Source organism: Amblyraja radiata, chromosome 4, assembly GCF_010909765.2.
Source record: "Amblyraja radiata isolate CabotCenter1 chromosome 4, sAmbRad1.1.pri, whole genome shotgun sequence".
In the NCBI taxonomy this organism is placed as follows: Eukaryota; Metazoa; Chordata; class Chondrichthyes; order Rajiformes; family Rajidae; genus Amblyraja; species Amblyraja radiata.
In genome coordinates, this window is record NC_045959.1 from 67,890,252 (window position 1) to 67,913,166 (window position 22,915).

Sequence of the window (22,915 nt, forward strand, 5' to 3'; positions counted from 1 at the left end):
AGTAAGGCCATGATCTGCTCCCGGCAGCAGTCGGAATTTAAGGATTTGTGGGAAGGATTTAAGGCTGACATGAGCAAGGCCGGCGAGCAGCAGGAGAGAGGTACATGGGCCGTGGGGCTGGGGGGGGGGGGCCTACTTTTTTGGCTAGACATGTTTCAATGTCTCCGGCTTTGGACAAGGCGCTGCTGTGCTCTGAGCAACGTGGTCGTGGGTGTTGGAGAGCCGGGGCGGAGGGAGGGATGGAAGCCGAAGTAGTGGCGGCGGCAGATGCGGATGGGGAGCCAGGGCTGGCGAGTGTTTGCTGGGCTGGCGAGTCGCTCGCTGCAGCTCCGGCCATGGAGCAACCTCAGTGCAAGAGTCCCGAGCCATTGGAGGTGTCGGAAGCGTTGCGCCGCTGCCGGGAGAGTCTCTGCGCCCAATTAGCCCTGGTGACCGGCATGGACCAGTCTGCAGCTCGGTGCATCCTGAAGGACAACCAATGGCTGCTGGAAGTAGGTACCAAGCACTGGGTAGAAGCAGTGGAAGATAGTGGCCTTCAAATGGGGGTGGTTGGAGGAAGCATCCTGCTTGCCTGCTAGATTTTCACTCACTGTAACTGCAGGAAAAATGTTCCCCATGTTGAGGGAGTCCAGAACCAGGGGTCACAGTTTAAGAATACGGGGTAGGCCATTTAGGACTGAGATGAGAACAAACTTTTTTCACCCAGAGAGTTGTGAATCTGTGGAATTCTCTGCCACAGAAGGCAGTGGAGGCCAATTCACTGGACATTTTCAAGAGAGAGTTACATTTAGCTCTTTTGATTTTGAAGCATTCATGCATGGTGGAGTTATAATGTAGACTTAGAGTGATACAGTGTGAAAACAGGCCCTTCGGACCAACTTGCCCACACCCGCCAACATGTCCCAGCTACACTACCTGCTTTTGGTCCATATCCCTCCAAACCTGTCCTATCCATGTATCAGTATAACTGTTTCTTAAATGTTGGGATAGTCCCTGCCTCAACTACCTCCTCTGGCAGCTTGTTCCATACACCCAACACCCTTTGTGTGGAAAAAGTTACCCCTTAAAGTTACCTCTTAAAAAAAGTTCAAACAAAAAACATTGAAATCATACTTCTACAATGCACTAAAACATGATTTTAATACATCAAATTTCAAAAAGTCCCTACCTCCCCCAACTCGGTTACTCCACCCTCGGCGGGTACCCCCAAGACCAGTGATCGCTCAGCCCCCCCGCTTTCTAAAACGCTCTATGGGCCCTGGTTCAGACGGAGAACACTGCCAGATGTGAGCGGGGAACTGAGGCCAGTTTTCGGTGATGTCCGGATCCCAATGCTCAGCACTTCGTGTTTCGGAGTTGGCTAATGTTATTGATTTGGAATTAACCTGATTTGTAATTAGTTGACGAAACCTTAATTTATTCATCCACAATATCCAGGGGGGTGGGATAAGTGTAATATTAAAATGACATGCAAGGTGTCAGGCTGTCTGTAACAACAATCAGCCCCGATAACCCATTATTTCCTTCAGTTAAATATTGGGAAGGTAGCACTATTGTCATTTGCCACTCAACTATTATGTTTGTTTAACTCACTAACTATTTCTAAACCCCCCCCCCCATCAAATTCCTTTGACAGGTTGAATAGAAATTGTGCTGATACTGACTCCAACCAACCACGTAATGAATATCATCCATTCCGGAGGTTTTATTTTTCTGATGCTCTTTAAACTTCACTTGGATTTCAATCACTACAATGTAAAAGTAATTGGGAATGGGGAGCATTGGAACAAAATGTTTCCCTCGGTACATATTGACTGTAATATAATAATGTATGCATGTTGGTAGGTGCAATCAAAACAAAGAGCTTTTTATCATTGTTGTGTTATGAATACCACAGAAAATATTATGTACTCTCAAGATCACATTAAATAGAATATTATTGCTTAAATATATATTGTTATTGGACTTTGCATTTCGGAAAAGTCCCAGCTGAGAGGAAGACAGCAAAATACTGAAAATATTGGGGGTGAAAATGACTTCAGGACAGTTTGTTCGGAAAATGAAGGAAATGGTAACAGAATACTAAACAGCTGAGTGAGTGTAATTTTATGGATGAGAAATTGTGTTCAACCAATTGATGACTTCTTTGACAAAGTAACCAGCATGTTAGACAACAAGGAAGCCAATGAATGTAGCAAACTTTGTTATACAAAATTTGGTCGTGAAGTGCCTCATAAAAGATTACTGCATTAGATAAGCACCTGTGGACTTGAATGTAATAGGTTAAGTCCAGGAGGTCAGATATGGGGCTTTATGTGTGGGCCAGATATATTGCCAGTGCAGAGGGGCTAGGAGCAAGACCAAGTGTGCATCCAGAGTCAAGTTCTGGAATAGTACTAGGTGTGCAGTCAAAGCTGGGACAATGGTAGTGTTCAGCACTGGGAACCTAAACAGGTAAGCAGCTATGATCAGGGTAGAATACGGAGCCAGGTGTAAGGCTGGACTCAGGGTCAGGAATGAGAGAAAGTATGCAGCTGGAGTCAGGGTCATGAGTAGTACCAGGTGTGCAGTGAGACCCAGGTTGGTTAACATGTGCCGTGTTTGATTATAATCTGATTTCCATATATTAATACACTAAGATCATTCATGTGTTGCACCGGTTGATCAGAGCCTGGCTCTACAGTGAAATGTAATTAGGAATGTAACTTAGCCTAACCTTATTCACAGCTAATCCGATTTAAAGCATAAATATTGCATTCAAGTGTTAGTTAAAAGACTCGCTACAGTATGCACCAGATTGCATAATTTCAAGCTGAAAAATGCAAAAGCTTTGTACCATGGGAGGGGGGGACACCAATCCCACACCCTCCCCCTTCCCCCTCGGTCGCTACGCTCCCTCGGGCATGGTCTCTCGCAATTTCTCACTGCCAACTCTCACCCAATGTTGGCAGCCCTGATGATGTACAGTTATTTGAATATATTTTCACACTATTTTACGTCTTACATAATGGGAGCGGAGAGAAGAGGGCATGGCCGGAGTGTGACTCATCCTTGATTATGCTGGTGACCTTGCCGAGGTAGCGTGCGGTTTAAATGGAGTTGAAAGAAGGAAGGTTAGTTTATTTGATGGTCTGGGCTCCATCACAATTCCCTGCAATTTTTTGCAGGCTTGGATGGATCTGTTCATCATGTAAATTTGCTTGAAATGCTATGAAATTGAGTTTGGTGGCCTGTGCTCTGTCTGAAATGCTATGAAATTGAGTTTGGTGGCTTGCACTCTGCCTGAAATGCTATGAAATTGAGTTTGGTGGCATGCACTCTGCTTGAAATGGAATTTCAAGGAATAGCTGTCTGAACTGCCAGCCCACCAGCCCTGAGTGACTGAGCTGCCAGCCCACCAGCCCTGAGTGACTGAGCTGCCAGTCCACCAGCCCTGAGTGACTGAGCTGCCAGCCCACCAGCCTTGAGTGACTGAGCTGCCAGCCCACCAGCCCTGAGTGACTGAGCTGCCAGCCCACCAGCCCTGAGTGACTGAGCTGCAGGCCCACCAGCCCTGAGTGATTGAGCTGCCAGCCCACCAGCCCTGAGTGACCGAGCTGCCAGCCCACCAGGCCTGAGTGACTGAGCTGCCAGCCCACCAGGCCTGAGTGACTGAGCTGCCAGCCCACCAGGCCTGAGTGACTGAGCTGCCAGCCCAATAATCCATTCGGCCCACAATGTCCATACTAGCCCTCTAGAAACCCGTCCCTTTGGCCCACAACACCCATACTAGCGCTCCAGAAAGCCCCCCCCCCACGCCCACTGGCCACCAATATTGGAATTGGTGGAGAGGTGGAATATTGCGTTGGGGGACCAGCCCTCCCGTGTGAATATGGGACCCACTTAGTCTAGTTATTGATTAAACATGTGATTTTAATAAAATACCAGAGCAAAAGGAGGCTACAGATTTTTGGTTATTGAGTAAAGCTACTACTTGTGGAAAAAAGCTGTTTTTGTGTCAGGCTGTGGCAGCTTTGTCAGTCTGGAGTGGCCTTCCAGAGGGAAGTGATTCAAAGACATTTGTGCAGTTCAGTCATTAGTTTTAAATTTAGGTTTCTTCGTAGCTAGTCATTTAGGGTCACTCATAACTTGCTTCTTATTTCAGTTTTACGGGTCCTAAGGTGACTGATGATTGCAATGTAGGAACAGTGGACTCTTCCAAAGTTGGCCAGTGGGGGACATACAGATCTAGTGGGCGAGCAGTAAGGAGATCCATTCCTGCTTCTACTTATGCAAGGCTTCTTTGTGTTTCTTAAATGTGCCTCAAAGCTTCTCTCAATATCATCCAAAGCAGTGCTTTTACATTTTGAGTAGATGTGATAGATGTTCTCAGAAGGCAGAGTATTATTGTACTTCTTCAAGGAAATATTTTGTTTAGTTTAGTTTAGAGATACAGCGCAGAAACAGGCCCTTCGCCCCACTATATGCATTATTTTTTGCACCTGTATGTCTTTGGAGTGTGGGAGGAAATCGAAGATCTCGGAGAAAACTCACGCAGATCACGGGGATAAGGACAAACTCTATACAGATAGCACCTGCAGTCTGGATCGAATCCGGGACCTGGGGCTCTAGGCGCTGTAAGGCAGCAACTCTTATCGCTGTGCCACCGTGCCGACAATTGAGGACATTTTTAGGTGGTTTTCTCTGCCTGCAGGGTAATCTCCTACCACAACAGCATGAGGAATAGTAGGTAGACAAAAGTGCTGGAGAAACTCAGCGGGTGCGGCAGCATCTATGGAGCGAAGGAAATAGGCAACTTTTCGGGCCAAAACCCTTCTTCAGACCGATGCAGGCTGGGGGGGTGCGGGAAGAAGAAAGGAAGAGGAGGAGCCAGAGGGCTGAGGGAGAGCTGGGAAGCGGTGGAGACAGCAAGGGCTACCAGAAATTGGAGAAGTAAATGTTCAAGCCACTGGGGTGCAGACTGCCCAAGCGGAATATGAGGTGCTGCTCCTCCAGTTTCTGGTGGTGCTCACTCTGGCCATGGAGGAGGCCCAGGACAGAAAGGTCGGATTCGGAATGGAAGGGGGAGTTGAAGTGCTGAGCCACAGGGAGATCAGGTTGGTTAATGCGGACCGAGCGGAGGTGTTGGGCGAAGCGATCGCCAAGCCTACGCTTGGTCTCACCGATGTAGATCAGCTGACATCATGAGCAGCGGATGCAATAGATGAGGTTGGAGGAGGTGCAGGTGAACCTCTGTCGCACCTGGAACGACTGCTTGGGTCCTTGAATGGAGTCAAGGGGGGAGGTAAAGCGACAAGTGTAGCATCTCCTGAGGTTGCAAGGGAAAGTGCCCGGGGAGGGGGTGGTGCGGGTGGGAAGGGCAGAATTGACCAGGGAGTTATGGAGGGAGCGGTCTTTGTGGTAAGCAGACGGGGGGAGATGGGAAGATGTGGCGAGTGGTGGGGTGACGTTGGAGGTGGCGAAAATGATGGAGGACTATTTGTTGTATGTGGCGGCTAGTGGGGTGGAAGATTAGGGGGACTGCCCTTGTTCCGAGTGGGGGGATGGGGTGAGAGAGCAGTGTTGCGGGGTATTGAAGAGACCCTGGTGAGAGCCTCATCTATAGTAGGGGAGGGGAACCCCCATTCCCTGAAGAATGAGGACATTTCCGATTCCCTGGTGTGGAACACCTCATCCTGGGAGCAGATGCGGCGTAGACGGAGGAATTGGGAGTAGGGGATGGAGTCCTTTCAGGAAGCAGGGTGGGAAGAAGTGTAGTCTAGATAGTCATGGGAGTCAGTGGGTTTATAGTGGATGTCGGTCAGAAGGAATAGTGCCTATTTCAGGAGTCCGGTGTCAGGTATGCCAGCACAAATTACCCTGGTAAAATTCAATGGGACCTTGATGCTGGAGATGTTGGCTTGGGATAGGACGGTGAGATTGGTATGTTTATCCTTCATGTGAATTTGTAAGATTTTCAGGACATAGCATTGGCGGCATTCTTCAGTTTCCAGTTTGAGATGCTAGCTATGGATTATGCAGGTGTCAGAAAGATGTGGGAGAGAAGGGATTGCTATGTTGCTGCTGAGTTTTATGATCTTTAAATAACCTATTCTTAAATCTACTGAATTATTGAAACCAGTGGCAAATGTTGTCATTGATGGCTGCCTTTACCATGAGGTAGCTTCCAACATCTGGGAAATGGAGCACACTTTTCAGGGTCTCTTCATGTACCGTCCTCTGAAGTTGCCGTTGTGGGATTTGTCTCCTTCCCTGAAGGTGTCGTCACAATGTGTGAAGTCTCTTGATATATCCTCTTCCCAGACAAGATTGTGGAATTGTGGCTGAAGCTCTTCATGGTTATGTACAGTTTCAGCAGGGTTAGACAGAAAACCCTGTCTCATCTCTGGAGACAGGGTTGTCGTCTATGTTTGAGACCTTATTGTTTTTGATTTAGGATGTGGCCTTCTCGGTTTCTAGTCGGTCAGGAGAGGCCACAAAGCTGGGTCAAATAGGTAGCTGTTGGGTGGCGTCAAAGATAGAGTCACAGTTGAAAAGGAATGATGCTTTTCGTTGAGTGAGAGCTGACTGTCTCCTTGTCCACGATGATGAATTCATCCCCATTTTATGTATGGTGGAGTGGTGTCTTAAATGTTTGGCTTGTAGATTGCTTTTGCCATTGAAGAACTTGTACAAGTCAGCAAGATACAGATGCTTTTTTACCACCATCAGCACAATTCCTCCCATGTTGCATACGATCCTGACTTGGAAATATATCAGCGTTCCTTCAATGTATCTCTGTCCAAAATTCTCCTAAGTCATAGGCTCTGCTTAGCACAATCTATGTTGCCTTCTCTCTTGAAGTTGGTCATGTTTACCACACCTCTAAGGGGCCCCGGTATATCCTTCTCTTCTCAGATGGAGGCAGGAGATTTCTGACTCTTTGCCAAAAAGTCTTATGGGCCTGTCCCTGTTAGGCGATTTTTCAGTGGACTGCCGGCGACTGTCACGTTGTCGGCACTCGCCTGAAAACTGGGAACTGGAACGGCGAGTGTCAGAGTGTAACACACACACACACACACAAACACATCGCAAAGGTGGGGGCCATGGCAAGCGGGGGAACGCTGTCTGAAATTCACACGGTACAAAGCCAAGGTGATACAGACACACACCGCGATGAACAGGAAGGTTGTCGCTGTAATTAAGAAGGCTAGCACAGTGTACAGTAAGTCCTTTAAAAGAGGGGAGAGGGGTTGGGAAGGGGGGAGAAGGAGTGGAGACACTTTTAAGAAGCCAGACAACTTTTAATAAGCCAGAGATACACAGCTGTGAAGTTCGGCGGACATCTTACATTACCGGTCTGTTATCCTTGGTTCTGAAAACTCGTGCTTCCGTTTTTTCCCCCCCAATGAGCCAATGAAAATGAAGGTCAGCAAAGGCGATTAACTAAAGCTACCTACGACTACCTCGACTACCCATATCTACATGGTGACCCCATTACAACTGCACCTACGACTACAGGATTATCGATTTTCTCTATGGCGACGTATTTTTGGTCGCAGAAAATTTTTCAACATGTAGTTCCCAGAATTTGAGAACTCCTCGCGACCATGAAAAGATTCACCAGAGACCATCAGCGAACATGTGGCGACCATGTGTCGAGCGCAGTCTCCTGCACTCGCCTAAAAAGTGGGACAGGCCCATTAGGATTTCAGCAGAGATTTTGTTTGCTCCCAGGACCTTTTATTTTTGAGTTGGGGTATGTCCTCCTTGACATTTGTTGATCGGGACTGTCAACTTTTAAGTCGAAGGCTGCAGCTGTTCAGAGGTGATTCAGCAAAACCTTTCCAGGGGAAATCAGAGATTGATAATATATATTGGTCCAGTGACCACATTTTCTGATAAGCAGATAAATAACAACAATTGTTTCGGAGATAAGAACTGATTAGAAAGGCCAAATTTTAAAATGGATTAAAGACAATCTTATTTTAAAAATTCCATACAATTTTAAAGATTACAAATGCTCACACCCCCACTCCACCCTATAGTGAGCTGGATAAAACATCAAGTTACATATATAAAATCAATAGACAGTAGGTGCAGGAATAGGCCATTCGGCCCTTTGAGCCAGCACCGCCATTCAATGTGATCATGGCTGATCAGCCCCAATCCTGCCTTAGCCCATTATCCCCTGACTCCGCTATTTTTAAGAGCCCTATCTAGCTCTCTCTTGAAAGCATCCAGAGAACCCGCCTCCACTGCCCTCTGAGGCAGAGAATTCCACAGACTCACCACTCTCTGTGAGAAAAAGTGTTTCCTCGTCTCCGTTCTAAATGGCTTACTCCTTATTCTTAAACTCTGGCCCCTGGCTCCCCCAACATCGGGAACATGTTTCCTGCCTCTAACGTGTCCAAACCCTTAACAATCTTATTTGTTTCAATGAGATACCCTCTCATCCTTCTAAACTCCAGAGTGTACAAGCCCAGCTGCTCCATTCTCTCACCTTGTAAACCTACGCTGCACCCCATCAATAGCAAGAATGTCCTTCCTCAAATTAAGAGAATAACAAAGAATGTCCTTCCTCAAAATCACTGACACATTCAATTTTAAACAATTAGTAAGTAACGAATGTGCTTCATAGAACATAGAACAGTACAGCACAGAAATGGGCCCGCCGTTCCACAATGTTTGTGCCAAACATAATGCTTAGCTGAACTGATCTCATCTGCCTGCACATGATCCATATCCCTCTATTCCTTTCACTTCCATGTGCCTATCCAAATTCTTCTTAAATGTCACTATTGTATCTTTCTTAAACATTGTATCTATCTCCATCACCACCCTGGCAATGCACTCCAGGCTCCCACTATCCTTTGTGTAAAAAAACTTGCCCTGCGCATCTCCATTAAACTTTCGTCCTCTCACCTTATAGCTATGCCTTTTCCACCCTGGGAAAAAAGGTTTTGATTGTCTATGGTAGCACAAAATGCTGGAGTTACTCAATAGAACAGGCAGCATCTCTGAAGAGAAGGAATGGGTGAAGTTTTGGGTCGAGACCATTCTTCAGACTTGATTGTCTGTGCCTTTCATAATTTTCTATACTTCTATCAAGTCTCCCCTCAGCCACAGATGTTTCAATATTGTAATAATATGAAACAGCTAATAATTATGGAGCTGGTGATAGATAAATTAAACCTAATTCATCCTGTTGATCCCCTCAAAATTTTGTAAACCTATGATGTCATCGCTACCTCCTATGTTCCACTGAGAATACACTCATCCTTATCCTAATATAACTGTAAAACTCTGATCTTGGATGTGAATGTGTGTATATTTATTTGTTTGTGTGATCACATCTACTCGAAGAAACAACGCGCTAACGGGACCATTTTTACATAATCTGGTAGAGATTTACCCCTTCGAGTCAAAAATCGGCTTACCTGAAAATGTTGCGCTTTATTTCTTGAGTTATTAATAAAAATGTTCACAAATCTGAAATGTCTTTGAAAATACAACCGAGCGGGTTTGGCTGATGATGTCACAATGGCTCTGCGTGCTGCATCCGCGCTGCGAGTGACATCCCCCCCGCGATCTGCCGACCCCCTGCGAGCTGCCGCCCCACCCCTCCTCTCTCTCTCTCCCCCTCCCCTTCTCCCCCTTCCTCTCTCTCCCCCTCTGCCCTCCCCTCACTCCCCCGCTCCTCACTCTCTCCAAGCTCCTCTCTCCCCTCCCCCTCCCCCCATCCCCCTCTCCTCCCCCTCTCTCTCCCCCCCCTCTCTCTCTATCCCACTCCTCCTCCTCTCTCCCCCTCCTCTCTCTCTCCCCTCCTCTCTCTCCCATCCTCTCTCTCTCCCCTCCTCTCTCCCTCTCTCTCTCCCCCCTCTCCTCCTACACCCCCCTCGCTCCTTCTCCTCTCCTTCCTCCCCCCCTCTCCCCCCTCTTCCCTCTACCCCCCTTGAAAGATGCTGAAAATCCTCAGTGAGAACAAAGTGTTTAAGAAGGAACTGCAGATGCTGGAAATTCGAAGGTACACAAAAATGCTGGAGAAACTCAGTGGGTGCAGCAGCATCTATGGAGCGGAGGAAATAGGCAACGTTTCGGGCCAAAACCCTTCTTCAGACAGATGAGGAGTGGGGGGGGGGGGGCGGGGAGTAGAAAGGAAAAAGGAGGAGGAGGGCTGAGGGCTGGGAGGAGACAGCCCGAGGGCTGAGGAAGGGGAGGAGACAGCAAGGGCTAACAAAATTGGGAGAATTCAATGTTCATGCCCCCAGGATGCAGACTCCCCAAGCGGAAATGAGGTGCTGTTCCTCCAATTTCCGGTGTTGCTCGCTCTGGCCATCGAGGAGACCCAGGACAGAGATGTTAACCGGGAGGTCAGGTTGGTTATTGCGGACCGAGCAGAGGTGTTCGGCGAAACGATCGCCAAGCCTCCGCTTGGCCTCACCGATGTAGATCAGCTGACATCTAGAGCAGCGGATGCAATGGATGTTGGAGGAGATGCAGGTGAACCTCTGTCGCACCTGGAACGACTGCTTGGGTCATTGAATGGAGTCGAGCGGGGAGGTAAAGGGACAAGTGTTGCATCTCTTGCGGTTGCAAGGGAAAGTGCCCCGGGAGGGGGTAGTACGGGAGGGAAGGGAAGAATTCACAAGGGAGTCTGCATCCTGGGGGCATGAACATTGAATTCTCCCAATTTTGTTAGCCCTTGCTGTCTCCTCCCCTTCCTCAGCCGTCGGGCTGTCTCCTCCCATCCCTCAGCCTTCGGGCTCCTCCTCCTCTTTTTTCCTTTCTTCTCCCCGCCCCATCCCCCCACCCCCCATCAGTCTGAAGAAGGGTTTCGGCCCGAAACATTGCCTATTTCCTTCGTTTCATAGATGCTGCTGCACCCGCTGAGTTTCTCCAGCATTTTTGTGTACCTCAGTGAGAACAATACTGAAACAAGACCTACATTATACTATAATTTTATGAGCCACTTAAATGACAAGAGTTTCAATTTGAGTGGAAGTTGTATTGATTTTATCATTGTATTGATTTTTGCATCAAATGTAACAATTATGTGGAAGTCTGATGGCAGATTGTAAAGTGTAGTTCTTAGTTTTCACATAGTGTGCTTATTTAATTCGTAAGAATCTTAATTGATGTCATGCTTTGCTAACGTTATTTTCAAAGTACCGTATGAAGTCACAAAGCGTCTCCACAGATTGCAACGCATAACTAATGTGATTTATTTATTAGATGTTTTCTTTATATGTGCAGTATAATGTTTGAACTATGGCAGTTAAAGTATCTATTTTAATAATTGACATCCTTTTTAATGATATGCTGATTTGATCAGATTGAAGTTGGGGGATTTGGTAACAAAAAATAACACAAGCAGTATGCCTCCTGCCTCAGTAATACCCTAAACTAGGCAATTACAGCCACTGCATTTGACAGCAAGAATTCATGAAAAGACAAACTTCAGCATGCAATGTAAAATAGTGTGAATCTGCAGGTCAAATACAATTGATTGCTTTGCAATGGGGAGAAAACAGGATTGCGGTGTAAGACCATTCATAAGTAAGTAGCAATGAACAAAGGAGTGCTTATTGATGGCACTAAAAAAATGAAGCTTAAATTATAGTAAAAGACTAGACCAAGTGCAGACCCATTGGGTCTGTTCCCCCAACGTGCGGTTGTGGGGTGGGGAGGCGGCATGCAGCATCACACACACTAACTACCCCCGCCCCCCCCAGCACTCACGCTAATTACCCCCCTTGATATTATATTAATATTATTAATTTGCTCATTTTACCCCATAAACACCCTATCTACTGACGCATAGCCCCCAAGGAGAGGAGAGGGGGGGAGAGGAGAGGAAAGGGGGGGAGGAGAGGGCGGGGAGAGGAGAGGGGGGTGAGAAGGGAGGGGTGGGGAGCAGGGAGGGGGGTAGGGTGGAGGGTAGGGGGTGTGGAGGGGAGGGGAGGGGTTTAGGGGAGGAATGGTGAGGAGGGGAGAAACAGAGGGGAGAGAGAAAGGGGGCGAGGGGGGGAGAGGAGAGGGGGGGGAGAGGAGAGGGGGGAGGAGAGGGAGGGGGAGGAGAGGGGGGGGGGAGGAGAGGGAGAGGGGGGGAGGAGAGGGGGGGGGGGAGAGGAGATGGGGGAGAGGAGATGGGGAGAGGAGAGGGGGGGAGAGGAGGGGTGAGGTGGGGAGAGGAGAGGAGGGGAGAGGGGGGAAAGGGGTGGGGGGAGGAGAGGGGAGAGGAGAGGGGGGAGAGGAGAGGGCGGGAGAGGATGAGGGCGGGGAGAGGAGAGGGCGGGGAGAGGAGAGGGCGGGGAGAGGAGAGGGGGGAGAGGAGAGGGGGGGAGAGGAGGGGAGAGGGGGGAGAGGAGAGGGGGGGAGAGGAGAGGAAAGTGTGGGGGAGAGGGGGGGGGAGAGGAGAGGGGGGGGGGGGAGAACCTAAAAAACATTTTAGAGCCAAAAAAGACACATTCTGCAAGCATTGTAGAACCAAAAGAGACACTTTTTTGCAAACATTTTAGAACCAATAGACACTTTTTGCAAACATTTTAGAACCAATAGACACATTCTGCAAGCGTTTTAGAACCACTAAGGCCACTTACATTTGAGCAGACATGTGTTCAGTGTTATTCACAGCTCAGAGAAACGTGACCCTCTGCCTTCCTCCGTCTTGAAGAGACTGTGAGGCACACCACTTCCTGGTTTTATAGTCCCTCCCCCCTGCCGCCAGCAGGGGCAGCAGAGAGAATGGGGAATTTTGTAAAAACATTAATACCTCTGTAATTTTTCATCGACGGGAAAAATCCTCGGCACACATATACGGCGGAGGGGGGCTCTGAGCAAGGTGGCCAAAAATGACGGCCGTAGGTGGCGGCGTTCTCTCGGAAATCGCAGCACAGAAGGCCAAAACCGGTCAAGAACAGACTTTTAGTAATATAGATAGATGTGAAACACAAGCGGTGGTGGCGCGCTGCTGTGACCCGACCCCCGGAGATTCGGAGGCTCCAACCGCAGGTCTGGCAGACAGGAACACCGAGAGCCCGCGGGTCCCTGCTGGGAGACCGCTTTTCGGGGCTTCCGCAACGGCGACTTTACCCGCCCGAGTTGCGGGGTCAAGGAGTGCCTGGAGCGGGGCCTTACATCACCGCCCCGCGCGGCTTGGACAATGGCTGTGGGACTTTGCTTGCGCCCGCCGGGGGCTCCAACAAGACCTGGAGCGCGGCCTTGCATCACCCGGCGTGGCTTTATTGGTCGCGAGACAATTACCATCGCCCGCCGGGGGCTTTGACTTTGACATCGGGATGGGGAGTGCAGGGGAGAGATAAGTTTTTGCCTTCCATCACAGCGAGGAGGAGAAGCGCTGTGATGGATGTTTGTGTAAGTTGTGTTGTGTCTTGGGTCTTTTTCTTGTGTGTATGTATGACTGCAGAAACAACGTTTCGTTTGAACCTCAGTGAGGTTCAAATGACTAATAAAATTGTATTGTATTGTATTGTATTGTCTGCAGATGGAATCTAGAGCAAAAATCAAACTGCTGGAGGAACGCAGTGGGTCAGGCAGCATCTGGGGTGAAAATGAACAATTGACATTTGGCGTTGAGACTGTTCCTCTAGACTGAAGGAGTTGAGAGGGATGAGTGCAAAGAGATGAGGTAGGTTGGGCAATAGCTGGCATGTGAGAGGTGGAACTAGGTGAGGAGAAGTGGTTTGCTGGATGTAGTCAGGTGAGGAAGGGAAGAGTGGAGATAACAACAGAGCCTGGGACATCCCAGGTGAAGGGTTTTGACCTGAAATGTCGTCTGTTCATCTCCTTCCACAGACGCTGCCAGATATGCTGAGTTATAGAAATATAGTCATATACAGCGCAGAAATACGTCCTTCAGTCCAACACGTCCATGTCAACCAAGATGCTCCATCTAGTCCTGTTTTCATGCACACACACACACACACACACACACACACACACACACACACACGCACGCACGCACACACACACACACACACACACACACACACACACACACACACACACACACACACACACACACACACACACACACGCACACACACACACACACACACACACACACACACACACACACACACGCACGCACGCACACACACACACACAGCGAAGGTGGGGGCCACGGAGAGCGGAGGAGCGCTGTCTGGAAAAAAAACTAACCAAATTAGTGAAATTCAAGTAAAAACACTAAACTATTTGTGTAGAAATTAGATTTGTGTTTTGCATTAATAAATTATGCACATAAACATGTTGTGCATGTTTTCATGTGTTTGTGCCTGGTTTGATTGTTCCCCACTGGAAAATGGAATCAGGTATTTTCCTCTTGCAATGTACTCTAATGTCATTTCATGCGCATAATGACAATGAAAATCATCGTTAATGCACATTGGATCAAAAGGCAGCTTGCACGGAGAAAAGTCTTTCATTGTACAGGTTTGCTCACTGTGAATTCGGACCCAAAAGGCCACCTCCTTAATTGTTTAAGAAAGTGTCAATTTTGCCATTTTTTCTGGTGACATTCGATTTAGTTTTGAAACAAAGCTTAAAGCTCATTTAGCGTGACAAAATGAATTAAATCCAATTCCAAAGCAACTATCCAACATTTTCCATTTTCATTCCCCCACCCATGTGCAGATATTCCATATAACCATATAACCATATAACCATATAACAATTACAGCACGGAAACAGGCCATCTCGGCCCTACAAGTCCGCGCCGAACAATTTTTTTCCCCTTAGTCCCACCTGCCTGCACTCATACCATAACCCTCCATTCCCTTCTCATCCATATGCCTATCCAATTTATTCTTAAATGATACCAACGAACCTGCCGCCACCACTTCCACTGGAAGCTCATTCCACACCGCTACCACTCTCTGAGTAAAGAAGTTCCCCCTCATGTTACCCCTAAACTTCTGTCCCTTAATTCTGAAGTCATGTCCTCTTGTTTGAATCTTCCCTATTCCTTTGAGCATCTGGAGAAAGTTAACAGATTTTGTAGGTTGCAATGTTTCCTTGCATTTAGTATTTCACCGTTATGTCAAAAGTACGAGCTGCCAGAGGAAATAGTTGAGGCAGGTAGTATAGCAACATTTAAAAGACAATTTACACTGTGACATGGATAGGAAAGGTTTAGAGGAATGTGGGCCAAACATAGGCAGGTTGGATTAGTGTAGATGTAGGATCTTGGTTGGCATTGGGCAATTTGAGGCACAGGTCCCATTCACCAGTGCCTGGTCCTCATCCCTCTAAGCCTTTCCTAACCAGGTACCTGACATAAAACATGTATTTTTAATATTGTTATTGTACCTACTTCAATACTTCATCTGGCAGGGGCTGGTCGTTCCACATTCCACAATGTCCCATGTGGAAAAATTTGCCCACAAGGTTCCTATTAAATCTTTCCCCTCCTATCTTAGTTTCTCTAGTAGTTTGCATTTTGCTTCAGTGAAAAAAGTTGTGCTTTTGGTGAAGCATGAAATTGGCCGGTATCATTGTATCCCAAACATAAGAAACAAGTGCAAGGAGCTCTAGCTGTAAACACAGTTTACTTGCAAGCAATGGAGCTACCAGGGGTGGGTGGGTGGATATGTAGGCAAGGTAACTGACAACCTGATTGTTTATAATGGACATCTATTGTTAAACTATTTCCTGAAATGAAGACAGAGGTTGAGAAAGGGAATGAAAATGTCAAAGATTGATCATGTAAGTATAAGAAAAGGGTGGAAATTGGCAGCAAATTTGAGGAGACCTTTAATTTCATTATACAAGAGCTGGAAGCAGCACATATAAAGTGTACATAGGAAAATAAGTGAGGTAAGGGGTCCTGATTTAGACTAGAAAGACTTCCATACCTTTATCACAGGCCCAGACATAGCTTGTCCTATACAGGTTCCTGTAACCACACCTTTGTTTAGAGAAAATAAGTGTAGTTAAAAAAGATGTTCAATGTTGGAACTGATTTAGCATTTGGCGAAAGTAGACTGATTGGGTCTGTGTTCAAGAAAGCAGCAAACGGCTCTCGGGCCATCCTGGGATGGGGTGGGGATCATTTTAAAAGCTTTGTGAAGTTTGTTGCCATGGCTTTGCCTCATTTCTATAGCATGAATGTTGGCCAATTGTTTTTTTAAATCACAAATGGCCTTTTGCTACAACAGTAGGAGTATATTGGTATATAATGTTTATTCATGTTATTGTTTTAATACTGAATAGTTACTTGACAATGTAATAGTCTTCAAATTACTATGCGATTGACAAGTCAATATCATAATTTGAAAACTATAATTTTTCAAATTGATTTCTTGCAGGCAGAAGCTTGAGGTACAAGGTGAAAAATCTCCTGTTATTCTGTGCACATACTTCAGTCGGAAGATATTTTCAGAAAAGATTGCTGGAACGAAAGTTAAAGATCGCTCTCCTGAAAAGTTACCTATACTCAAAAAAGCTCCAATGTCTTTAGCTGTGAAATTCAATCTAACTGATGCTGGAGAGAAATATAGTTCAACAGATGAGGTGAGTGTACATGAATTTCTGCTTTTTTTAAAAACATTTTCATTAAGAGATAAAGTATTAGTGACAAAAAAATAAAACAGTCTATTTACCAAATGCTATCATCGGGCAGTACTGCCCATTTAATTGAAGAATAAAGTTCCTTCTTCCAATACTTAATGTTAATGGAACATCATGTAATTGACCAACAAAGCATTTATCTATTTTTCACACAGCACTCTTTCTTCCATTCTTTTGCTGAATTATGACAGTTACATAGAATGTATCTGAAAATTTAATGGGAGTAAAATTCAGCATTAATTTTGCATTCTTCAACTAAATGGACGATACTGCCTGATGATAGGATGCCATAAGCTATGGCCATAGGCCTAATTTGGTTTGTAGCAACATTTGGGTTGGTCAATTTAACATGTGTTTGTGATATACTATCATGCAGGAGACCAATGCATGATGGAGTAGACCCTTTTGTAATTTTCTGACATTATGAAAACCAAGTGGATGTGAGATGAAGAGAGGATTAAGCGGAGCTGTAGATGAAATAATAGAAATGGCGAGGACAGCCTTGGAAGGGAGTTGGGAAAAAAATATTGGAGAATGATGGGTATTGCACTGTGTGGAGGAGGTGATGGGACAGGATGTTTACCAGACAAACCAGAATGAGCTCCAGGACTCTATGCCTTCATCTGGGTGAAGTACGGATTTTCCATTATTTTTGCTGAAAAAAATCCAATTTAATGAGTATGCACCAATTCGCTATGTACATAGTTATTTTGTATATCTATTAATGTTATCCTCCATTTAATGACAGATGTTGCTTTCCATTAATAGTCCTCTCCTGCCCTCCAAACCCAGTAATACCTCCACAAATAAATAATGTAGGCTTAGAGTCATTTTTGTTGTCGGGGAAAATATGACTACCCTCTAAAGAATCATACCATTTGCCTCAGCACTATTTTCCAAATTTCAGTCACTTTGTCAAAAATAAGCTGTATTATAATGTGATGAGAAAATGCAGGGCATATTTCAAAAATTCTGCAGTCGGAAATTCATTCTTTCTAATGATTTTCACTGCATTACCCACTACTAAAACACTGATCCAAATAAAGATGAAAAGGTGTTTAAGAAGGAACTGCAGATGCTGGAAAATCGGTACACAAAAAAGCTGGAGAAACTCAGTGGGTGCAGCAGCATCTATGGAGCGAAGGAAAAACGCAACGTTTCGGGCCGAAACCCTTCTTCAGACGTCTCCAGCTTTTTTGTGTACCAAAGATGAAAAGGTCTTGCTTGTTATTCTTTAAATTGAGGTTAAATTTATTACTTTGCCAGTTATCTATCTTTCGGGAGCATCTGTCAGAGTACTTCAAATTGTACTAGTTAAGCCCCTGTCCCACTTAGGACACCTCCACAGCAACCTCTGGAGACCTTGCCCACCACCCATGCTCGCTGCAAGGTCGCCACGAGATCACAGGAGGTTTTGTTCACTCAAGGGCACTCACCTGGAAAGCCTCGAGCTGAATCGATCGACCGCGTTGAAACCGCGAGCTGGATAGACCAAAGCGCGAGCTGCAGCTACAGACCACACACACACACACACACACACACACACACACACACACACACACACACACACACACACACACACACACACACACACACACACACACACACAGCGAAGGTGGGGGCCATGGAGAGCGGAGGAGAGCTGTCTGGGAGAGTGATCTCCCATTATGCTACAGACCACACACGCACACGCACACGCACATGCACACACACACACACACACACACACACACACACACACACACACACACGCACACGCACACGCACACACACACACACACACACACACACAGCGAAGGTGGGGGCCACGAAGGGCGGAGGAGCGCTGTCTGGAAAACAAACTAACCAGATTAGTGAAATTCAAATAAAAACACTAAACTATTTGTGTAAAAATTAGATTTGTGTTTTGCATTAATAAATTATGCACATAAACATGTTGTGCATGTTTTCATGTGTTTGTGCCTGGTTTGATTGTTCCCCACTGGAAAATGGAATCAGGTATTTTCCTCTTGCAATGTACTCTAATGTCATTTCATGCGCATAATGACAATGAAAATCATCGTTAATGCACATTGGATCAAAAGGCAGCTTGCACGGAGAAAAGTCTTTCATTGTACAGGTTTGCTCACTGTGAATTCGGACCCAAAAGGCCATCTCCATAATTGTTTAAGAAAGTGTCAATTTTGCCATTTTTTCTGGTGACATTCGGAGGAAATAGTTGAGGCAGAGGAAATAGTTGAGGCAGGTAGTATAACAACATTTAAAAGACAATTTACACTGTGACATGGATAGGAAAGGTTTAGAGGAATGTGGGCCAAACATAGGCAGGTTGGATTAGTGTAGATGGGGGATCTTGGTTGGCATTGGGCAATTTGAGGCACAGGCCCTGTTTTCATGCTGTGTGACTCTATGATGCCTTAGACATGTATCTTAACAAATTGATTTTTTTTTACAAAACAGGACATTGCACTAACTACAGGAAAAACACAACGTAAGCCAAGCCAACAGGAGAAATCAATTCAAGTGTTGGACTTTGAATATAATTTTGCAGCTAATAGTGTATGTGATTCATTACTTGAAGTAATTGAAAGCCAAGGAGCAACAGGATGGGGAAAGAAAAATCTGAAAGTTGTTATTCAGAGAGTATACTGTCTTCCTGTAAAGGATACTCACAACCAACTAATCAGAAGCACCCTAATGGATCATTCCCAGTGTTCAAACGTGGATCAACAAAATGCAAGGTAGGGTTTGGATTCAATGTTGATTTTTTTTTTCTGGCAGAGCTTTGTGGAAACTCATGTTCCGTTATTAATGATGGATTGATCAATGTAGAAACAATGAACTGCATATGCTGGTTTTTCCAAAAAAGTCACAAAGTGCTGGAGAAACTCAGCGGATCAGGCAACATCTATGGATAGCTGACGTTTTGGGTCAGGACCCTTCTTTAGACTGATGGTGGTGGGGGAAAAAAGCTGAAAGAGAGATGGGGCAGGACAAAGCCTGGATAGGTGATACACCCAAAAGGAGAGGGGGGGGAGGACGGAAGAGGTTGATACGCAGATGGTTTGATAAAGACTGGTGTGAGATATAAGGAGTGAAGATTTATGAATTTTGAAGCTAAAGGATGGTAGGTGGAAGGGGAGAGGGGAATTAGGTGCTGCATTGTAATAATTATTGTGCTGTACTGTTCTATGTTCTACATAGGCACGAGTCCACATGGGGCACGGGGAAGAGAGGGTCGGAAAAGAAAGGGGAAGGGGTTAGTTGTTACCTAAAATTGGAAGATTCAATGTTCATATCATTGGGATGCAAGCTAGTTTGAACTGTCCTTCGGCTGACATGGCCACCACTCAGCCTCCATGCCTTGGGGTGCCTCCCGCAACTGACTTGGGAACATCCGGAGCGTGTCCGAGGGTGCGGAAGGTGAGGTCCCAGCCTGATCACTGGCACTGTTGCTTTCCTTCATCTGCTGTCACTGCCATCTTGAAGGACAAAAACCAAGTTGAACATTACAAAAGGTTGAGGAGTAATTACAATGTAATATAAGGAGCTGGTTAATATAGGTATGTTGCAAAGCCTACCTGAAGCGTCGCTGAAAATCTGTCCCAGCCCGTGTGCGCTGATTTTGGCGCCGTTTAGAGGGGGGCGGGTTTAAAACGCGATTTTCTCTAGGCTGTTCAAATCGAAGATGTTCAGCCTAGTTAATTATTAACGAAAAATCGCTGGAAGACCCCGTCGCAAAAGCTATTATTAGTTTTAAAGGCCTTGGATAATAGTTATAGTAGTTTAAATATCAATCTCTAAACCCGCGACCACCGACAGCCGTCAGGGTCTCATAGAGCAAACCACAGAAGGTATGTAGCTTATTTTTACATTAAAAAGGGCTTCTTAAGATCCCTTTATACAAAGTTTAATATTGCGAGTAGCTCATTTTGGCCCCATTATATCCCGCAGTATTTTTCTGGGCATTTGGGGCACACATCTACCGCAATGTGAACGTTCTAAACCAGCGCGTTCACAGGATCCCACTAGAAAGCTGATTTAAAATGGACTTTAATTTACAGCAATTGAACACTAAATTCCTTCCATTTGGCCTATAAATTAATGTAAATGAGATTTAAAAATCATGTTTTATTGTGAATTATTTATGAATATTATTTGCACACTTAGGCTATTTAAAAATGTTAATCATTTATTAAGAAATGGATAGATGTTTAGATCTAGTAATTGAAGTTTGAAATTAGCTACACTTGGGTAACTAACTAATTATATGCTTTAATTTCAGGTCATCCAAGTAAGATTATTTTATATTTGTTTCAGAATGGTTCAATCTATGATAACTGAAAATTTCATTCAGTTCTCTTAATTTTTAAGAAAGTTATGGGCTTTTGACTGTCCACGATCACAGCTTTTTTGTTACGTCCATAGAAAATCAATAGGGAACAAGATGCTAATTTCCGAGTATGAAATTGGCCATAACTTTTTAAATACATGAGATATGAAAGTGAATTAGGTGTCAAATTAAACTTCTTTTTATGCTTTATCTGATGGGATAAATTACAGACTTGATTTTTTAAATCTCAAAATTTTGTAACATTGCTAGTTAATACGTGGTGACATTGCTAAGTTTGAATTTTAGAAGCCTGGAAATTGTAGGAGGGGGAGGAGAAGAATGAAGGAGTTAAGAGGTTCAGACTTACCTAGTTGTAAGAATGAGATAGAGTCTACGAGCAGTTTCCACTATGTGATCATTCCACTCCAATGCAGAGCAATATGAGATAAACAGAAGACAGATCCATTTGGAAAAGCTAACAACTAGAATTGCCCAAGACCATTTAGTTCAGTTTTGCTGTAATAATTTATAGCACAGAACAACCCCATTCAGTCCATCTCCTTTGCATAAACTAAACTAAAACTGGTCTCAAGACAGAAATCGTCCATAATAAACATGTCAGATATATCAATGGAGAAAACAACATAAGATCAGTGGGAAATGTTCAAAAATAATTTTATGTGAAACTAAATCAGTTTACATGGCAAAGGGGCAATATCTCTGGTTCCCAAAAATAAATAAACCAGAAATGACTAAAGAGATACAGCCACATAAAGTTAAAACAACATATAGAAATGCTAACACCAGCAAAGGTTCTACTGATTGTGTAAACTATAAAGAACGTTGAAAGGGCACAAAACTGAGCTGCATGAAGAGATTGTGGAAGGAAACCAGCAAGCAGTTTTAAAATCTACACAAGAAGATTTTGCAATTATACTTTGATAAAGAGTGTGGTTAGGGGAGTGTGAGGCCTTTAAATACCATGACAGTGGTATGGTTTATGAAAATAAGCGACAGATGAACTACAGCACCTTTTAAACCCCCAATCTCTACTAAGACAAGACAAAGGCAGCAAAAGCATGGGAACATCACCATGTGGAAATTGGCCTCCAAGCCACATACCATCCTGACTTGGAAATATATCACCATTCCTTCATCATCGCCGAGTCTAAGTTCTAGAATTTCCTCCCTGACAACATTGTCGATATACCCATACCCTAGCTCAAGCTGGCAGCTCACCATCACCTTCTAAAGGACAATGAGGGATGGGCAATTAAATGCTGGCTCAGCCTACAAAGCCTACATCTTTTTCATTATTGTCAGAATTAATATTAGAGGAAGAGGATAGTCTCTCACATATCCTGTGGAAATTAATGTCAAAGCAGATCGAAGGCTCATTAAAAGAAAATAAAGGTAGTAAAGAATGAGTTTTCATCATAGGATGTTAAAAGATGGCCTAACAATAATTTTCTTCCTTATGCAAACTGTTATTTGAGTGGAAAATTAAATTTGGCATTTTGGTATTTTATAATTATAAGTGCAGGAAAACAAAGGGAATTATTGACCAGTTACCAACTACTGGAAACAGTCGGCTGTATCTTGCACAGTTCCAATTGGAACCCACCTGTATTCAATCATCTAAATTGCTGTTAATCCTGAACTTGCTTGCATTTTCTGTGAAACAGAGATGTCCGAGACTTGATAATGGATTTGGAAGGTCCTTTGGTGTATAATCTGATTATGTATTACTTTAAATGGTACAAAATGGAAGAGGCTATTCAGTTCTCATTTTAGGTATTTGTCCAGATACCTTTCAAATGGTATTATTACATCAGCAGTGACTGCTGCTTTGGCAATGTGACAACTACTTGCTGTGTTCCTCATGTCATAGTTGTTTTATTTTAACCAATTGACTCCTCATTCTGTGTTTCCCTGATTCTAATTCTTCACCTCGTTACCAATGGGAATAGTTTCTCTCTATTCTATCATTAACGTAGATGATGATAAATA

General features: G+C 44.8%; 1 protein-coding gene across 4 annotated transcripts in view; it reads left to right on the top strand.

Moving 5' to 3' along the window:
- The window catches only part of spidr (scaffold protein involved in DNA repair), a 261,397-nt gene that overhangs the window by 170,343 nt on the left and 68,139 nt on the right, over nucleotides 1–22,915 (top strand). For all 4 annotated transcript variants that reach the window (XM_033019697.1, XM_033019695.1, XM_033019696.1 and 1 more), the window contains exons 9-10: nucleotides 16,311–16,515; nucleotides 19,033–19,313. In XM_033019697.1, the coding sequence (XP_032875588.1) occupies nucleotides 16,311–16,515; nucleotides 19,033–19,313 (486 nt within the window). The remainder of the gene's footprint in view (nucleotides 1–16,310; nucleotides 16,516–19,032; nucleotides 19,314–22,915) is intronic.